At 37.3% G+C, this 21,875-nt stretch overlaps 1 protein-coding gene across 1 annotated transcript in view; it reads left to right on the forward strand.

The window, feature by feature from the left end:
- The first annotated feature begins 2,716 nt into the window (after positions 1-2,716).
- The window catches only part of LOC107038413 (AT-rich interactive domain-containing protein 5B), a 41,780-nt gene continuing 22,621 nt past the window's right edge, over positions 2,717-21,875 (forward strand). Inside the window, exons 1-2 of the mRNA XM_015257510.1 lie at positions 2,717-3,063; positions 14,599-14,850. Coding sequence (XP_015112996.1) covers positions 3,049-3,063; positions 14,599-14,850 — 267 coding nt within the window. The 5' untranslated portion in view covers positions 2,717-3,048. The remainder of the gene's footprint in view (positions 3,064-14,598; positions 14,851-21,875) is intronic.

Below are 21,875 nucleotides of genomic sequence, written 5' to 3' on the forward strand. Positions count from 1 at the left end.
GAAATATTCCTCAAAAATTCAACTGGAAGATGAATCGACTTGAACCGTTTTACCAGTTCGCTACTGAATTTCAATCGAATGAAAAAAGAAAAAGGTAATCGACCTAATCTAATCAATTGAATTATAAGACGAATAAAAAATTATTATTCTCATCAGTACCCCCAATAATAAAAAAAGTTGATAAAAAAATTAACAAAAAAAATGTTTTGCTTGAATCGTGTCAAACAGTCATTTTCCGACAGTTTCATTTTGCCCCACCATCCCCTATTTTCTTTCAATTATTTCGTGATTACTCGACACTCAGAGAAGATGATGATAACGAAGAAAAAAATCTCCCAGGGATTATCGCGTCAATTAGAAATTTTACGTTTCAAAAATGAGAAAGGAAAATAATAATATCCAGTTGACGTTCTCATCCACCTCATGAGCCGCGCCAATGCCTGAAACTTACATTCCTATTGCAATGACTACAATATAAAGACGCCATCAAAAAGAGAAAGAGGATTTTTCCAGTGACCATGCACACATTTCCTTCGTTGGCTCAAATATTTTTCATTGCTTGAAGCTCTTATTTGACTCACATAATTTCTTTGAATAACTTTACGTATGAAATTGCGTGAAAACGTGAATGTGCGGGGGTTTCAATTAAATTCTTGCCCAGTAGAGGGACAGGAGAATCAAGAAATTTGTTCAAAAGCTTGTAACAACGAATCCAGCTTCCAAAAAATAATCCATTCGCCAGGTTATCTTAGTGAACGGCTTGCTAGCCCTAAGTTTTAAGAGAGAAAATTAATCTCGCATTCTAGGGGCCTAACAATGACAAAGGGAGAAGATTACTGAGTTTTTTTAATTCTCTGTTGACGCGGAGAGAAATGTTCAGTAAAAATTACGAAACTCGTAATTCGCTCATCGATTACGGAATCGTAATTTTTCATAAGAGATTCGATAAAAATTACGGAACGCTCTCGAAAAATTGGGGGACACTTCCGTAAAATTTCCTACAAACACATTTCGCTTCGGAATTACGGAAAAGAGCTAATTTTTATTGAATATTTGTCCCCGTGCCTCCGAGGCAATTGTGAATTTGTTATATCGGGGGAAAATGATCTCTGGCTGACCAATCTGTTCGAAATGGAATGAATTAGGCTCTCCGATTGAACAAAGTCGGGCAAATAAACTAATGCTCTTTTCATTGCTCTCTCTCTCTCTCTCTCTCTCTTTCTTCCTCTTGCACATTTCGCTTGTCAATGACAGCAATGTTTCTCCGCCTGTCAATACTATCGATAAAGACAGAAGATGAAGATGTATTAAAAATGGAAAATGAGGAACAAATATTACACTCGACTGAATGAATAAACGGGAGATGACATATGTACAGATGGAATGTCTTATTATACATAAGAAGAGTGAAATGAGTATTTGTAAAGTCGAGGAAGAGTGTGAGGTGAGAAAATACTGAGGTGATGGTCTCTTTCGGACAATGAAATTTCAAGTTTTGGAATAGTAAAAAAATATATAAAAATTTTTATGATTTTGATATTCTTATTGCCTTTCCCAACGCCAATGCTGGACGAAATGCCAGATGAAAATGGGTTTGAATTTTCCTCTACAGTTCGCGTCGAGTTATCGTCACGGGGTAAACCAGTTGGAAAATGCAGCCACATGAACCGACTGTTGACAAGTCTCATGTTTATCTTGACGTTAATTTTATCATTGGGTTCGGTACTTCCCCACCAGCGTTGCATGGAAATGTGCATTGTGCATTCCACTGTTTCGTCGCGTGAAGAGCAGAAAAGTGATTTTTCAGATTTTAGGGGAATGACCGAGATTTTCGTCGCCTTCGAGAGGAAAAATGCACGAGGAAAAGAGAAAATCGAGGGAAAAATCGTTAAGTTGAATTAAGAAATTCGATACTAAAATACAAAATTGAAGACATTCATTCAAACATGAACCTTAAAATACAATTTTTTAGTGGGGAAGGGGAAAATTTCCTCTATATTTCTTCAGCTAGTGTAGGGGAGGTTGGGGTAAAACGGACACTTTTGACTTTTTCAAAAATGTTAATGAGGGGTTGAAATGTTGATAAGATTTAATAATTTCCTTTTCAATACAACGAACAATTCTTTCCCTTTGTGACGAGCCTAAACTGAGCTGAATTGATAAATTTTTTTCTGAGTTATGAATAATTTTAGAAAAGTCTAAAGTGTCCATTTTACCCCGCCCACCCCTAAATATTCCCCTTCATATTGTGAAAAATAAGAGAGATCACTGGGATCAATTAAATTTTTATGCATTTTGGGACAATACAATTTTTATACAATTTTTTAGTGGGGAAGGGGAAAATTTCCTCTATATTTCTTCAGCTAGTGTAAATATTCCCCTCCATATTCTGAAAAATAAGGGAGATCACCGGGATCAATTAAATTTTTATCCATTTTGGGACGTATTTATGGGCATGGAGGACTATAAAAAAATATGATAAAAAAATATCAGAAATTTCAAACAACATGAGATGTTGGCAGAGTAAGAGGATCTGGTCGACTGGTTGACGGCATGCGCATTGGTCACAACACCAACTATACTGTTATTCGGTAATTTTCGTTCATTTCCGTCGCCTTCCGTGAAAACGAAATGCCGAAATAGTGGGGATACACCGAGGCAGTGTATCCGTGACGTCACATAATTAGAGTAAATACAAAGTAGTCTCGATGGGACAGTGGCGTGCGCCGCACCGTGGAGCCGTAGATTTTGTGTGCGTGTGTCAAAAAAAATCTATTGAATAGTGTTAATTAAATTTAATTAAATAGTCGAGGGGGATTATTGAAACTTGGAGTAACTGTGTGCTTTACTGTGCAAGGCATTGTGAGTGATTTAAGTTGTATTTTCAGTTGGCAACCTCGCGCCAATTTGTTTATAAAAAATAATTTAAAAAAAATAAAATTCATCATTTTAAGAGTGAAAACTGTGGAATTCGACAAATTGGGATAAATTTTTCTAAATAATCTAGATGAACGTGAAGAGAGTGTGTGATATTAGGGAGCATAGAAAATGGATAAAATAGAGGTGAGTAATTCATTTGGAGAGATTTTAAATGAAATTAATGAAAATGAGATGTGAATTTTTGACAATTGTTTGCTCATTTTTATTGCTACCGAGATAATGTTTTGATTGAAAAATAAAAAAAAGGGGTAATTGCGTTTGGTTAGACATCTGGCAGTATCTTGTGTAGGGGTGGGGGTATGCGATTAGATGGTCTCGTAACTCCGTCTCTCTCGCTCCCACTCAATTTTTCGTATGCCCTTCTATTCTGGCCTCGCTCCCGCAGTGCCATCTTCGTTTCCACGATATTATTTTTTAAAATTCTTTCGCCTCTTTCTTCCCTCTATTCTCTCTCTCTATTCTACTTGAATGCTCACGCATTTTCCGTCTCATTTTCATTCTTCCTTCCCGCTTATTGAGATATTTATAGATCTGCTTTAATCCGATTTAATGTCACTTTGACTTTGGTATTGTTTTCATCATAAATTTATGAAAATTGAATGCACCATTATATTCATGAGGGCCATTAAATTATAGAGTGTAACAGTTTTTTTTTTTCGTCGCTAATAGCCTCCTCTGTTTCGGCGAATAAAATTGTACGTGACGATCGAGCGATTGATTAATTATTCGATTGTTTAATTAATTGCAACATTTTGTTGGCTTTTAATTCGTGAAATTCTCATTTGCAAATATTTCGCTTGGCATTAATCGAGTTCACAATGGAACTGGAAAAAAATAAAAGTGAAGCGAGATATTTTCACGGATTCCGATCCAGAGCGCTCTATTACGTTGAATCCGAGACAATGGCTAGCGAAATTTTCGCAAAGCTCTCGCGACTCGACTCAACTGAATATCACGGTTATTTTATTTCCTTTTTTATGTTTTTTCAATTCAGTAATTACAAAAATTCTATTGTTCCGTTTTTTTATAGTTTTTAATTTTTTTCTCTAGTCTCATCTCGATGTATTGTTAATAAAGTGCATGCAGATGAGTATGATGATTCATCATATCACTCCGAATTCCGATTCCAGTAGTGACTGAGGAAAAAATCACTGGAGAATTGATTTTAATCGAAAACGCAATTCGTCGTCCGCTCACTGGGAAAAATAGATATGGTGTCGATAAATTTATTATAGTGCAGGATTTGTAATTTTTTTTTTCAATTCAATTCAACTGGTAATCACGGTGGAAAACTATTTCAACTGCATTCGTAATGCAACCGCTCGTTCATGTAATACGGGTGTGTGGGTAAGTGTCTCGGACGATTTGTGTTTGTGAGAGCGCGAACGAGTTTCAACTTGATTCCTACACCAACAGAGGGACAGAGACACGTGCATCATTATACGTTGGCTCACACAGTTGTTCTTACATTATTCAATGTTCATTTTTTTTCTTCAATTTTCAAAATTATTCATCTCAAATTTCTCATTCTCTCTCGTGATTTTCATTTGTCACTCTTGTTTCCGGATTTTGTTACATTCATTCTGCAGATGAAATTCGATATTGGAATGGGAACAAGTTTTGAAAATGGAATATGAAAAATGTAATACGCTACCGTACATCATTCGGGGAATTGAACGGAAAAAATTGAATGAATAAAATTTTCGGGCGGAGAGGTATTTTATTTTTCCCGGGGGAATTGGGGCTATGGGTTCCCGGGCGATGCCCAGAAATGTACGAATTTTAATACAGTCAGTGTGCGGATTTATGCTAAAAATTCTAATCGGCAAAATTAGTCAGGTCAGTACAGTCACTGTGGAAAGTCTCGTTGACCGCGATTCACTCGGATAGGAAAGTTATGAAATCCAATCACACGACTACAAATGAAAGAATTAACGATACGTTTTATAATCAATTTTATTCTCCCATTTTCCGGTGTTTACTGAATGAAAATGATTAATTTATATTTTCACTCACGTCCGGAAAATCATGAATTCTGGGCTTCCATAGATTTTATCTCACATGACGTCACGACAATAATAAATCAGTTGGTTTATCTCACTTGATAATAATGTGCTATTATATATATTCATGTTTTCAACTAATTTTCCCCGTTATTATTCCAGTTTTTACTCATTTCGAATTGAAAATTCAATTCCATTTATTTTGAGCAGCAGAATTGGGTTATAAAGCTCCAAAATCACGAATTCTACGATTCGTCACGAACCTTCCTACACATTTTTCACATGTTTTCCATTCGGTTTCTCATTTTCTCCCCTTCTACATTTCGCTCCCTCAGATTCTCCAGCTGTCTCTCTCGCTCGATCTCTTTTTCCCTCGAAAAATCCCTGGAGTTATATACCATAAAAGCCGTTATTATCCCCAGAGCCATAGTAGCCCCATAAATATTTCAGAGAAGAAGAGGAAGAACGAAGAGAGAGATCGAAATTATTATTTCCAAAATTTTTCAGCAACTCATTTTCCCAAGTTTACCATTTTTCGACGATATATTTTTCAATAACCTCGTGTTTATTACCTCAGATAAACACTTTTGTGCTGGAGTTGCATTTACAAACGATTACGATTGCGTAATAGTGGCTAGAAGGTATCTCCCCACCGCGCCAACGCGAGCGTTATGATTAAATACAATTCTAAAATTCAATTACAGTCACGTACCAAAAATGTTCCACTCCAACGAGTTTACTAAATTCTCTTTGTTTTCATTTTCATTCTTTCGGAGTTGATCGACACTCTGACGCAGGTAGGATTGGGAAAATTAATTGGCCACTGAAACAAAGTGTTGTGGTAAAAAATGAAAAGAGACAAATGGAAGGAACGAATCGAAGAGAGTTCAGTGATTAATTCTAATCGTCGACGTGTCATTAATCGAATATGTCGGTAGTAGAAGAAAAATATTGAGACGGAAAATAATGAGCGACAGGGGAGAAAAAAAAATTTGAGAATGCAGAAGCCAACACGAGGCCTAGGGTGTTTATAACGCGATGGTCAAAGTGATACGGGGCATTTAACAACAGTCACAAAATGAGAGTGCTGTATCTGAGTTCACCAGCGATTGAGGAGCACTGGGGAGCATCGAATACTTCGGAAATTTGCCGTAAATTCGTGTTAGTTGGGTTTTTTTGTGCCTCTAGTGGGAGAAATTGCCAAGGACGTGCCAAGGCGAGTTTAGCGTATCCGTAACGGACAGAATTAATAATCAAGTAAATTTTCAAAGAAATGACGATTTACAATGAAATTCAGTAGCGAAGTGGTAAAATAGTTTAAGTTGACTCATCTCCCAGTTGAGTTTTTGAGGAATATTTTCGAATCTAAGGGAGATAGCGAAATTTTCATAATGACATTTGTTGTAGCTCACGATCGGCTCTACAAAAAAGGTTTTAACAACAATTTTGCTATCTCCCTCAGATTCCGAGATATTCATCGAAAACTGGCCGATAGTCAAAATTAACTTGTACCGTTTTACCACTTCGCTACTGAATTTTGTGGGGACATGAGTCTCAAATCTCCTATTGGCCATTTGATTCTCCTCTGAAGAGACATTCCATTTTAATGTTTATGTGGAGCAACTGCAGTGGATGATGAACGTGGCTAACGACGTAAATTCTCATTTCATTCTTGTGAATTAATATCTCCCAGTTGAGTTTTTGACGAATATTTCTGAATCTAAGGGAGATAGCGAAATTTTCGTAACGACATTTGTTGTAGCTCTCGATCGGCTCTACAAAAAAGTTTATAACAGCAATTTTGCTATCGCCCTTAGATTCCGAGATATTCATTGAAAACTGGTCAATAGTCAAAGTTGACTTGTACAGTTTTACCCCTTCGCTACTGAATTAATTATATTTGGCGAATGAACGAGAGTAAATCAGTGAAATATTCATTAAAAAATTTTCATACTCAATTTCGTACTTAATTGAATGCATTTTTTGAATATTCATTCTTCCCCAGATTATGGACGTACTTTTTACTTCGTATTTGCAAAACCACATTTTATGGTTATAATGGGTTCTTGTGTTTCCTTTTTCTGTGAAAATCCAGATGAATACAATCGTCCGGGGCAATTTCTAAGTCGAGAGGGGCGGAGGAATGGGAAGAGCACGTATTGGGGAATAGAGGGGGAGATAGCGCTGAAGCGAGGCGAACCGCGTGGGGGAAGAGTGTGCGTCGAGGTGGGGCACGCATGGTAGCGTCAAGTGGAGGGGTTCGACAAGGAGAGAAACGTTGATAGCGGTGGAAACGCCGATAGCGAGGCTCGATGTAATTACCGCTTGGAATTGGACAAATGGAAAATGCAGTCTATTATTTGATATAATAATATTTTGATGCAAGATACATGTGATGCTCTGGGACTTGAGGAATTTGTGGTTGTAACGCCTCACGGAAAATCACGTCATTATAGGAAAGTTTGCAATTGGCTATTTGCATTTCCAATAGGAAAAAAAAACATTGGTGTTTTAGTCGGAAGCGAACGAGATATTAAAACGATAATGGGGATTTCGTTGAATAGCCGAGATTATATCTCGTTTTTCATTTTATTCGAGGCGGAATTGCTTTTCTGCATTATTTTTCAAAGTCGAAGCGGATCTAGAAAAATTGAAAAATAAAAATTGCTCGGTTGTAGAAAAATCTTTTGACATTTTTCAAGTGAAAAAATTGGTTAACTAATCACTCTAAGAGGCGAAAACAGTTGATATCGCAGCTGTGTCGCGAGAGTACTGATAAGCGGTTGTTTTATCATTAACAGCCATTGGAGATATTCTTCGCCCCGCCGCATATTCTTTTCTTCGTTTTATTTTTTTGTCCCTCCAATCGTTCATTGATTATCCGCAGAAAACAGCATGCAATTTCTTGGCGTAATGCATGCTTCGGAATCCATTTGAATGGGAAACTTTAACAGAGTGGGGAGCAATAATTTTTTAAAGGCTGAATTCTTTCATTGCCTTCTTTTCCTTGTAGATTCAAAAGTTGCTGAGAATCGACGAAATATCTCACGGTTCGTGACTCACGAATACCAAATTTCTAGAAATAAATTTCGTATCAGAGCCAAACGAAACAGTTGAGAATTTCTTTGTCTTGGATTAAATATTTATCTGATTTTGAAGTCGTGTTTTTTCGTTCTAACAATTTCATAATCAATCTCCTGAAGTGAGGTTTTTTAAATCATTCAGGCGGAAGTGAACAAATCGATAGTTCACGTTCGCTTCGTTTGAATTGTGTGCGCGATATTAAATGGAAATTGCATTAAAATTCCCGAATTGATGAGTCTCTTCCCTGTGTAAAATTACAAATATTGTTTCATAAATAAATTATTGGAATTAATGGAGTACCGCAGGAATTGATGAAATTTTCATTTATTATCCCGGTAAATTCTGCAGATTGCGGACGTTTGGGTATTGACTTTCATCCGAATGAGAGAACTCGTTGGAATCCTTGGTTGTCTGCACGGAGGGAAATATTCAATAAAAATTACGTATCTTTTCCGTAATTCCGGAGCGAAATGCGGTTGTAAGAAATTTTACGGAATTGTCACGGAATTTTTCCAGAGCGTTCCGTAATTTTTATCTGAACGAGACCGAACGCGCGCTGTAGCGCGCGTAATTACAGCGCGCTGTAATTGTAACAATAATAATGCAAAATCTCAAAATTAAACCGCCTAAAACGACTGTGAACCAATGAGGAATTAGAGTGACAGGCTTGCGAGATATCGATATTTATCGAGTTTAAGTGTATGTTCTTTTTAGAATAGGAAATAGGATCTCCTGTGAAAAATTGCGATACCGTCACTTAAATTTTCTGAGTCCATTCCGTAATCGGTGAGTGAAGTCAGAGTTCCGTAATTTTTACTGAACATTTCTCTCCGTGCGAGAGGGATAAAATTCCTCCCAATCGTAATTTTCCTCGTAATCGTAATCGGTGAGCGAATTGTGAGCTCCGTAATTTTTACTGAACATTTCTCTCCGTGCGAGAGGGATAAAATTCCTCCCAATCGTAATTTTCCTCGTAATCGTAATCGGTGAGCGAATTGTGAGCTCCGTAATTTTTACTGAACATTTCTCTCCGTGCGAGAGGGATAAAATTCCTCCCAATCGTAATTTTCCTCGTAATCGTAATCGGTGAGCGAATTGTGAGCTCCGTAATTTTTACTGAACATTTCTCTCCGTGCGAGAGGGATAAAATTCCTCCCAATCGTAATTTTCCTCGTAATCGTAATCGGTGAGCGAATTGTGAGCTCCGTAATTTTTACTGAACATTTCTCTCCGTGTGGATCTAATTTGTAAAGGTTCATTCGCAAGCATCTTTTTATTAACACACGGAGAGAAATATTCAATAAAAATTACGTATCTTTTCCGTAATTGCGGAGCGAAATGTGGTTGTAGGAAATTTTACGGAACTGTTACGGAATTTTTGCGGAGCGTTCCGTAATTTTTATCTGAATCTCCGGTGAAAAATTACGATACCGTCACTTAAATTTTCTGAGTCCATTCCGTAATCGGTGAGTGAAGTCAGAGTTCCGTAATTTTTACTGAATATTTCTCTTCGTGCGAGAGGGAGAAAAGTCCTCCCAATCGTAATTTTAATTCTCAATTATCATTATCCATACTCTCGATGTAATCTCAGATCAAGTGGGAGGATAGCTCCAAATATTGCATGTGAAATCCGTTTACATGTTTCTGAATAGTCAACTTTTACTATTTATCCACAAACTTTCATCAGTTCGTTGAAACACTTTGATAAAGAAATCCGTCAATTAATTCAACAATTTGTTCGCATGGCTAGCGTGTGGGTATGTTGAAAAAGTTGCAATTGGGGTTTTGCATGAATTTTTTGATCGCTGACTATGAACATGAGTGAAAATATTAAGGATGTTTAGCCATTTTCAGCAAAAATAGTATTTTTTCATGCTCAAAGAAAATTCTATAATGTTTTTGGGTGATAGCAGAACATATGAAATTAACTTTTTTGATGTTACAAAAAATTAATCGCAATAGTTTCGCCAGAAATAAATCAACAAATTTGTTCTTATCCACCGGCTCTCAGGGGATTTATGTTGAAATTTATAATTCATCTACACTGTTAGAAATTTCTTCAAATTTCAGTCACAATGTCATCTGAATTTTCAATGTTGTGGGTTTGAATTCAATTTCAAATGAAAACGTTCACTAAATTTCTCATTCATCTTGAAAATTCAAGAAAACTGGGGTTTTCATGTTAAAAAATAATTCCAAAGTCATCGTGAAAATGGAACATCACATACCATCCAATTTTCAATAGATTGAAAAATTCAGAGAAGTTATTGCCTGAATTTTCAAAATTCTCCAGATCTTCCAGTGCCGTAGGGACCTGAAAATCGAAAATTACTTGAATATTCCGGAAATTAACTGATTCATCAATGAAGAATTCTACAGAAATTTCATGTAACTTTGTCGTTGTTAAAAAATTCAAGCATTTTCACTTGAAATTTCAAGAGTCATTTTCAGACAGTGTGCTATAAAAATAGAAATAAAAGTACTATAAAAATAGAAATAAAAATCGAAGATAATGTGCAAAACTATACTGAACCGAATGGCCAGAAAAAATCTAGGGGTATCCGCGCAAAAAAAAAAAGTTAATAAATATTTGAAAGATTCTATCCCATAAAAGCGCATGATAGCGCATGCGTTTGGTGCATTTCGTCCACTCCACTTCTAAATAATAACCGTGGGTAGGTGGATTGAAATTTTCATCAAGATAAAGCGAATAACTTCGGCTCTCAGTTGAAAAAAAAATCAATTTTTTAAAAATACTTGCGGCTCTGGACAAACATTCTTAAACACCTACTTTTACTTCCGTTAATTAACGGAATTATTTTCTTTTCCAAAACGAACAATTACGTATCCAATATATCTCATCAAATTTCCGTTCTTCATATTCCTCTTGAATAAAAAAAATCATAGAAAAATTTATGAAATCGATGTTTCCATCATCTTTGACGATTCAATCTTTCTCCTTCTTTCCGTAAATATTACAATGGACATCCTCGTTGTGAAGTGGTCTTGAGGTGGTTAGAAATTGAAAATTTCATTGAAATTTTCATCAAGATAAAGCGAATAACTTCGGCTCTCCTTTGAAAAAAAATCCATTTTTTAAAAATACTTGCGGCTCTGAACAAACATTCTTAAACACCTACTTTTACTTCCGTTGATGAACGGAATTACTTTCTGTTCCAAAACGAACAATTACGTATCCAATATATCTCATCAAATTTCCGTTCTTCATATTCCTCTTGAATAAAAAAAATCATGGAAAAATTTATGAAATCGATGTTTCCATCATCTTTGACGATTCAATCTTTCTCCTTCTTTCCGTAAATATTACAATGGACATCCTCGTTGTGAAGTAGCCTTGAGGTGGTTAGTTCGAGCTCTGCGATAATAGCCCAAGGGACGAGTGTGGGTGAGGGAGAAGGGTAAAAGCCATCGCCAGTGCGTGGGGCGAGGAGGGAAATTGTTTGGAATGGTGGTGGAAGGCCGAGTGAGGTTGTTCTCCAGATTCTCGGAGTCCAGGAGGGGTTATACACACCGGGTATGATTTCAGGGGGCACACGAGTGCGACAGAGATGACGAGCTATTTCGTCGGCAGGCACAGCACAATATTGGGGAGAAAGACAGATGGGCACGAGTCGAAGAAGGAGGGCAAATCTATCGAAGGGTAAAGATAGAGGGAGAAAAAAAGTGTGGGTCGTCTCTTGTACTACGTGACGTCGCGAGGGCGAGAGAGAAGGGAGGAAAAGAAAGAGAGACAGACAGCTTTAGTGTATATACGCGATTACGGACGACAGTCACAGTTGAAGCGGCAGAGAGAGGGGCCATTGCCCCATATATAATTCTGTCCACTTGGAGTTTATTTTTTTTGCTCGTTAGATTGTTGCTGTTAAATTCAAATCCTCGGTCACACTCAAAATTCCATTTTGAAATCGATGTAATTGAGATTAGAGGGAATTTGGATGATGAATATTTTCGGAAAATTATGACTTTTACGGTTATTTGAATTCATAAATTGAATATCTCCACTGAGGAGATTTTAATGAAGCCTAACGACCACGGGAAATTACCGTAAATCGATAAATCCCCATTATGCAAACATGGTCTCTATTGATACTGAAAATACTGTTGAAAGAATGAATTTTCCAATTTATTTATTCATCTCTCAAATTGTGCTCCGGCGAAGAGGGAAATATCTCGGGAAGAGGGAAATGTTTTTCCCCTTCATTATGTTGCAATAATTTTGTGGCCATTTTGGAAATTTATAATGCATACGCCACTGTGCTTGCGCACGTTCCGTCGAATGATTCATCAGAAAATGAGTATACACTTGATACGGTTAGTTCTTGGCTGCAGAAAAAAATAAAATAAGCCATACAAAAAGGTAATAATGACAGTCATCAAATCACTTCCTACTCGATGGAGACTGTGATTAATTGTAAATGATTTGCCTCAGAGGCAAAAACTCGCACGGAAATAATGGACTATTAATATTATTGTCAACTTTTTTTTGAATCTTCCGATGAGTCATTTGGGGGAAATGACAAAATCAGGTAAATAGAAATTATTGAAGCATTTAGGCTATCAATGGTGGAGGGTGCAGAGAGTGCAGCTGCCGCGAAACCCGATTAACTCTATAAATACACCTCCACTCACCAACACACAGGAACGCCCAAAAACATGCCTGTACCCAACGACGTAACGATCGGAGTTAGTGGAGATAAGAAAATAAATAAAGGGGATTTTTTTTGCACTGACTGTACCTCTAAAACATTGGGAATAGTTATGGCAGGGGTTCTCATTCTCCCTTCCGAATTAATTACCGATTTATTGATTAAATTCTTAAATGATTTCGCAATTCACACGATCGCCTTTATAATTATTTTTATCCAGCGTATACCTCGATAGCTTGATGAATTGTGGAAAATTTTTTCTAATAATGAGGAAATCTAGTGGGGACTCAAAATTATCGGGAATTGCTGTATTTTTCGAGCAAGTGCGACATAACTCGGAAATTTTCGCGATGACCGTGGACAAAAAAAATGCGCATTTTTTTCAACTCCCTCTTTCCCGCGTGCTTGGAAATCCGTTGAATTTCAAATAGCTGGCCAATAAAAGGAATGAGTGTGCTGGAGAAAAAAAAGAGGAGCACAAAATTCGGTGTCGGAATAGGAGGGGAAGGGGGGCGTAAAGGAGAGGGGATAAAGTTGCCTGCGAAGCAGAGAGACGCGTACAGTCCCCGAGAAAAAGAGGTCAAATGATATTTATCCATGGGTATTCATATTATATGTGTGAATAAACACAAATTACTGAATTCAGGATCATAAAGCTGTACACGCTCATGAAATTAATGAAATTAATTAAATAAATTAATGAAATGATTAATGATGATTAACGAATTAATGGAATTAGTGAAATTAATTTTTACATTATTGAAATCAGTAGCATCCTAAGCCATAACATAGTTCAGGACGCAGTGTGCCTATTTCAGAGAATTCTCTATAATAATTATTATTATTACTTAAATCGTTTAACGGTTGTTGTTTCTACATTATATGCTAATTTTTTACTAGACAACTGTGAAATTCATCCAAAATAATGTAAAAGGCCGAGTAGGCCATACTTGGCATTAACAAATAAATAAATATTGAAATCGGTAGCAAAGCGGTACAACGGTGCAAATCAATTCTGACTATTGACCAGTTTTCAATGCATATCTCGGAATCTAAAAGAGATAGCAAATTTCTTGTCATAACCTTTTTTGTAGAGCCGATTGAGAGCTACAACAAATGTAATTACAAAATTTTCGCCTTCTCCCTTAGATTCCGAGATATTCACTGAAAAATGGCCAATAGTCAAAATCGACTTGGACCGTTTTACCACTTCGCTACTGAAATGAATAATTTTTTTTCAATCATTATTGACTGAGGGATGTCTATTGTGCTCATCATTATCGCGATTGATTGAGGAAAATATATTCAAAATCCTGGAATTTAATAAATTCCAACTGATATCAATATTCACCTTAATAAAATAGCTAACGGTTTTCTCCCTTCCTCACCCCCGGTCCCTCACCTACCCACTTCAGTGGAAAGAGAGAGAGAGGGGGAGAGAGCGAGAGAGACAGGAGGAGAGCCTGGGTCATCCCGCAAATACCCAGGCCTCACCCTCGGGTTTTCCACGCGCGCTGCACGCCCTCCTCCATCCCCGTACCTCTATCATCGCTGTGTCTGTGACGCTCACCCACTCCTTGCATGCAATGCACTCTGCCCCTTCCCCTCCATACGCAAATTCCACTTTTGCTTATCCAATTTGAATCCAATGGAATTCTCTCGATATTTCGTGGCAATTTGGGGAGCTGTCATGTGAAATTTAATTTCAATCCTCTTTATTTTTCGTCATTGGTGCCTCCGCATTGGCGATGGAGGTTAGCAAATTCAATTGATCGAATAAATCGATGTTCGCCATTCAGAAGGAGAGAAATCACTATTTATGAATTTTATAATTGTTTAAGAGTGAAAATAACGGCGATGAATATTTCGAAAAATTGGACTAATTGAATTTATTTATTTTTCAGTTACTGGGCGGTGCCTGCTTCAGTCATGGCCCATACACATTTTACAAAGCCGTGAGAATCGGCAATGGACGTGTTCTGCGTCTCGGTAGTTTCTTTCTAACAAAATTATGGACCGATGCCGATTTAGTTAGTATCGGTGAATTACAGCTGCTCTGGATAGATAGCAGGGGCTCAAATCAGCCATTAGCATCGTTGAGGCTCTACTTCCTGCCTGAAAATACTCCGGATGGACGACGTGATACTCACGGCGAGGTAAGTCAATTCTCTGACCTTCAACTTTCACCCAGAACAACTTGAGTTTAATAAATCAAACGGCTGCAAATGAGATATTCGTGAAAAATGAGACGTTGAGATCTTCCAATTGTTCATTTCTTGATTTCATTTATAAATATAAATTATAAATTACGTATTATAAATTATTTATATTATTTATATTATTAATTATTTATATTAATAAATATAAATTTATAAATGAAATGCAGATATTGACAATTATAGAAAATAACGAAACGTTCCATTTTGTCCGACTCTCCCCTATTTCAACGTCATTACGAGTGAATGCACCTTGTAATGAATTCATGAGTCAATTCTCGTAAGTGAATGCAATGATGTAAAAATGGAAAAATTGTTTTTTTTTCGCTCATATCCCATATTTATTGCTATTCTTAGCAAACAATTGAAAGTAATGATTCGGTCGTCAATGGGGTCAATTGCGTGAGAATCTCAACAGCTCCGACAGTTCTCAATAAATAATTCTCAATAAATAATCCAGTGGCGGATGGAATAGTGAAATTTCCATATTTTACGTAATTTGTTGAATATATGTGGTGTATGTATATTGGAGGCTGAAAAGAGGGAGTTAAAGTTGTCTAATAATTCGCCAGATTGGCGCCACTGGTGGGCATGCGCGACAAAAACCAATAACACCGACTCGCCGGTTTACCCATACACATCCGCCCTCTTCCATCTCCATTCTCCTCATCCACCGAGCGATCGTTTCACCTACCCTCCATACCGTTCATTCTTTCCAACCAATGTATATAATACATGTACATGAAAAGACCCACCCATTGCCAAAACCACCCTCTTCAGGCCTCAGTCCCTCAACCCCCTCGGTACAGCCTCCATACCTCACCCCAATCCTCCACCAGATATGTATTATGTATATGTATAGGTGTGTGGAAGAGGTCATGTTCGTTTTCTAACGTAAACTCGAATTTATCGCTACGTATAATCTCATTCCGATTTTCCCAAAAGGAATTACAACGGCGACGGTGGCTTTATCATGATTCAACTTACATTATAAATTATCATTATTCTCTTCTACTTTGGGTCTGATAGAGTGCGCCTACTCGGGGACCAAAATTCAATAACAATTGCCAGAGGAAAACGGGGAAATTTCGTTTCGAAACGCAATCCGCGAGCGAAGTCAAATTCATTGACCGGTTTTCAGTGAATATCTAGGAATCTGAGGGAGATAGTGACATTGGTGGGATAACCTTTTTTGTAGAGCCGATTGAGTGCTGCAAGAAATGTAATTATGAAAATTTTGCTGTCTCCCTTAGATTCGGAAATATTCCGGAAAAACCGCATTGGGAGATTAGTCGACTTGAACCGCTTTACCATTTGCTACTGAATTCAATAAAAAGTGAGTCGAAAAAGTGAGTGCAGCTTCATAAAAATTGTTGAACGTTCAAGAATTTTTTATTTTTGAGGCACAATAAGTCGGCAAATTTCTGTGAGATTTTACTTCTTCGGGAAAAATTACGTGACGAACCCGAAAATTCCCTGAACGTTTCAGATTTTTTCTCTTCCATTTCCTTAAAAATTACGGAAAAACGATTCCCCGCCGCAGATTACGTGAATTGTTCCGTAATTTTTACTGAATATGTCTCTCCGTGTAATTAAATTTGCGGGTTTTTTTTCTTCATGCCTCTGCATTAACGTAAACCAAGTGAATTGCGAAAATAAAAGCAGCACGGAGGGTTTATGAATGCGATGCGTACGAATTGCCCAACAGATTCGCCGAAACTGCGAGTATCGGAGTCTGTGCAAATCGTTCTGATTGACAAATTGCCATGGGAATTCAGTTATCGAGTATTATGAGACGGAGACATGCCTCAACCATTAGCTAGAACCGCTGTGCATCACCAGGTTGACTCGGCCCAACCGCAATAGAACCGGATAATTCTAATACACACAAGGGATGCCGATGCAACTTGCAGTCTTATCGTGGTGTGCGTGTGCACAGCCTTTGAACCGAGTCCCGAGCGTTTAGCCTAATAAACCGATCCTCTTTATTGTAATTCCTCGTGGACATGCTCAACATCGAACATGTTCAGACTTTTCAAGCTCTTTCCTTTTCCGTTTCTACTTTTTTTTCAATTTTTCAATTTTTTAATTTTTTAATTTTTCACTTTTTCAATTTTTGCAAATTTTTTTTTTTCAATTGAATTCCAAAAGAGTGCAGTAAAAATCATCTGCCTTCAATTATTTCAATTTATCTCCGTGAAAATAAAAGCACAGATTGTTGTTTTCTCCGGTTTTTTTTATTTCCCTCCATTGACACGTGAAAGGATTTCAATTTCGAAATTTATTCGACCCCGACACTCAGACATACACAATGGAGGCACACAACACGTAAAACTTTGTGCGCCTGGCCTTGGTACTCACCGGGACGAGCTGCAATAAAGTTCACGCACACACAGAATCGCCTAACCCACACAGACTCAGTTTCATCGATCGTAGCTTCCTACGCTTTTACGTCTTTTTTGCTCCCTCTTTTATTCCTTTTTTCATGGAATTTTGAATTTTTAATAGGTATTAGGTTTTAGAGTAGTTAGTTTACAAGTGCGATGAGAATCGGATTTTTGAGGAAGATTGACGCGTAGAATTACGTAGAATTATTTTATTGTTTTTCATAGTTGTCTCTTATTTTTTATCGATGAGGATGATGACGAATTTTTTCATTCTGATGAGAAAATAATTATTTGATTTACTAATTGTCGATCAACAGTGTGGTGCTCGAAAATACTATTCATTGTTCCCCCATCTGAATGTCAAACTATGGAAATGTATTGACGTTTTGCGGTGGAGGGGGAGTCAAATTATTTCGATAACTTTTGGTTATTTCCAATTAAAAATTTTCTGTTAAAATAAAGAGAGTTCTGATAACGAATGTGGCAAAACCATCAAGTGCTGCATTAGTGTCTGTTGAAATTCAAATAGGGGGAATAATTCAATTGAATGGCCCCTTGTCCTCCAAAATTGTTTAGAATGGCGCGAAAAATTGTCGTGCGTTAATTCGGCTAATTCTTCTAATTTCTGGATGCGGAACTATTTTACAGTGATTTAAATGTACGAAAATGTAAAAATTGTTGGAAATTACATGCTGGAGATACCCCTATCGTTCACCAACGAGCAAGTTAAAATTTAATAAGCCCGATGGCTCTGAAATTGGACAATTGAATTCCAATAGAGATAGATTAAATAAAAAAACTCGTTTCACGCGGCGCCAATGGCCTGCCTTGACGTCCATTAAGGGATACCCATACCTTGTTCTCTCCCGCCAGTTTTAGTAGACACACACAAAAAACCAGAAAACGTAAAAGGCAAAAGGTATATACGTTCCGGTGGGAGAGACTCGAAAACCAGTTCACGCGGGGCGGGGGTATGCGAGATACATGTCCCTTTGGTGTTCTCCGTTCTTCTTATAATTTTCTTTCCTTTTTTTTTGTTGTTCTTTGAATACCTACGCCATTGCGCCCTCCTGGAGTCCCTCACGGTGAGTAAGTATTTCTAAAGTGTGCCTCATTGACTCGCGATATTGTGGACTTTAACATGCGTGGACTCCTCTTTCTGCGAGTATTCTCGTTTTTTATGTTTTCTTGCGCTCCGCGTGTATCCAAATCCTGTGGTTTATTTTTGTATTCATATCGAAAGAGGATAATAATGAGATGGTGCGCCCGATAAGTATAATTCCACAGAGAGACTTGACTTGCCCGAATCAAATCAGTAGCGAAGTGGTAAAAGTCAATTTTCACTATTGACTAGTTTTCAATGAATATCTCGGAATCTAAGAGAGATAGTGAAATTGTCGTAATAACCTTTTTTGTAGAGCCGATTGGGAGCTACAACAAATGTAATTACGGAAATCACGCTATCTCCCTTAGATTCGGAGATATTTCTCAAAAACTCAACTGAGAGATCAGGAGACTTGAACCGTTTTATCAGTTCGCTACTGAAATTTATGAATTGTTCACCAGAATAGTATATTTCAGGGCGAATGCCGTGGGGTTTTTACGCGCGTGGAGTTGGCGTTCGACCGAAGGCGAGGACTGGCCAACCACGCGAGTAGAAAAACCCCATGACGCTAGGCGCGAACGATATTTTTCCGTTGTGATTTTTAGCTTTACAAGTTTGGGGAAGGGTCATAGTTCGGCATCAATCATTACTTTTAGTAATACTATGGGAAGTTGCACTTTATAGTAATTTAGATTTATTTATCGTAATTGAAATTTGAAAATTAATGTAATAATTGGTAATTTAGGTTGTCAATTGTTGGGTGATATAATAATTCGGAATTTGAAATTTAAATTGATGGTTATTTCTAAAATAAAAAAAATGGTGAGTTATATTCACAATTGACTCAATCCAAATTTAACTGTAATTCAAAATTTCGATTATGCCGATGTCTGGGAAGGGTCAGTACCAGTCCCCGGACGAGGAAAAGTGGAGATCAGTACGGAAAAATATTTTTCTTTCCTGGGAAATTCCTGGGAATTTGAAATGAAAAAATCAGAGAGCGTCCGATGCATAATCGGAAGGTCCCGGGTTCAAATCCCGGTCTGGACTATTCATTTTTTTCAGTAAAAATTTTCTAGTTATTCATATTGAGAATAATCCGGGTTCCCCTCCTGCCGCATCCAAATTCCATCCAATTATTTTCCTACGACGTCACAAAAATGTGGAACGCGATATAAATTCCCTTCATTAATGTAAAAAAAAACTAATTACTCGAGAGTTGAAGCGTAATTATAATCATTCTGCGTTAATTTGCAAAATAGAAGATAGAATAGAAGGAGTGGACTTCAACATTTACGAAAAAAAGGAAACTCTGTTGCGTGCGAATTAAAAAAAAACGACATTACGAGATATTAAAACATGATGATTGGTTAAGCAATATGAAAACACATAATTCAAATGCGTAAACACTCGTGAGATAGCAGTACACCACGAATGCACACAGTCCGTGTGCAGCTATAATTGTGGCTTATGTTTATATGTGTATATGTTGGCATGTACACGCTTTAACATCCAAGTGACTGCGGGGGAGAGATGCGTATCCATGGTAACCTCGGGTCCCCTCCCCTCGATTTTAGCACTCCCCCTCCTCCCCCGCCCCTTTCCACTGTCGACCCCTCTCGCGCGCAAGGAACTATTCACATTGTTAATACACAAATTCTTGGCTGTACTAATCAACAAAGTTCCAACTGTCCGCCAGTTACTCCAGATTGCCGTTTTTGTTGGACAACTTTCGGAGATATTAGAACGAGACGGGCATTTATTTTATTTTTATTTTTTATGTCCTTTAAGGTTATTTAGCCAGTGTCGGTAAATTCAGTAGTGAAGCGATAAACCGGGTTAAGTTGATTTTGACTTTTGGCCAGTTTTTGATGAATATCTCGGAGTCTAAGAGAGATAGAAATTTTTTTTTCATGACCTTCTTTGTAACCCTCAATTGGCTCTACAAAAAAGGTTATGACAAAACATTTTCCATCTCTTGAAGTTTCCGTGATATTTGTCAAAAACTGACCAATAATCAAAATCGACTTGAGCCGGTTTACCGCTTCACTACTGAATTGTCGGTAAATGGTTTTTTTTTGCATGATCAAGGAAAATTCGGGTATTTTTTCGGCTGACAGCGGAACATATAAAAATAACTTTTCTAACGTAAAAAAAATTAATCGCAATAATGTCGGCAGAAATGAATAAACTTATTTTTCCGTATACACGGGCTCTCGTGAAATTTATGTTCAAATTGATAATTCACCTGCTAGAAGACTCTAAAAATGGAAATAAAAATAGAAGGTAATGTGAAAAATCATACTGAATCCAGTGACCAGAGAAAAATCTGGGGTATCCGGGCAAAAAGAGGAAATATTTGAATTATTCTATCTGCATTTGGTGCCTTTTGCGTTTTGTCTGTAGCCAATAAATGAAATAGATTTCATTTCTAAATAATGAACATGGGTTGGTGGATTGAAATTTGTACCAAAAATGAAGGGAATATCTTCATCTCTCAATTAAAGAAAAATCAATTTTTTCAAATACCTGCGATTTTGGATAAACCTCCTCAATTCATTAATATTCGAACATTGTGATGAAGAAAAAGGGCTTTTGAAACTCCCGGGTGACCACCCTCGACGAAAATTCTTGCACCCCACATTGACCGGTTTTTATCCCCACCACTGACAATATCCGCACTCACTCTACCTCCTATCTCTCTCTCCCTCCCTCCACATGCGGGTTTGTAGATGTACCAAGTTCATAATCCAATACAGGAAAACACTGCATACAATCTGATGCACCTCAGGGAGCGAGAAATATTCTCAAAACCCAAGACTAATTTTTCGCACAAATTAACAGACTTAACCTAATCAGTTCAATCACGATTAATTATTCCTAATTAATTCAGTAATCGATTAATTGATGAGTCACACGTAAGATTGCCCTGACGCCCCACAAAGTTGTGCATCAGGAAATGACAAAAGTTGAGAATAATCCCCGGAAAATGAATCATTCTGGAATAACACGAGAAGTTCACTCCATCAAAAAGTTGTTGGTAGAATCCTGAATAATTCTTTATAATAATTCACGCCAACGAATTGCAATGGATTCACTCCGAGATACAAATAGAAATAACGGAGGGGAAAAAGGAGTGATTATTTTAACGACGATTCAATAAATTATTAGATGAGATAGCTATGATTAGTTTCAGTACGCCAATGCCTGTGGGGGTCTGGCTTGACGCTTTAAATCCAACGGCGTGGGCACCACCTCGAGATATCCTCCAACGAATTTCCAACTCCGAGCGTAACTATTCCCCTCCACATTTTTCACTCTCCGCATATTTTTTTCCGCATATTCAAATCCTCTTTTCCACAGAATTTCCCATCGAATTTAATTTCCATCATCGCATCCGCGAAATATTAAACGATATTCATCGAGATCGAGCCTATTTCACATGCTGCGACTTCAAGGAAACGCTTATCAAC

Source organism: Diachasma alloeum, unplaced genomic scaffold (assembly GCF_001412515.2).
Source record: "Diachasma alloeum isolate Michigan unplaced genomic scaffold, Dall2.0 Dall_scaffold_00280, whole genome shotgun sequence".
In the NCBI taxonomy this organism is placed as follows: Eukaryota; Metazoa; Arthropoda; class Insecta; order Hymenoptera; family Braconidae; genus Diachasma; species Diachasma alloeum.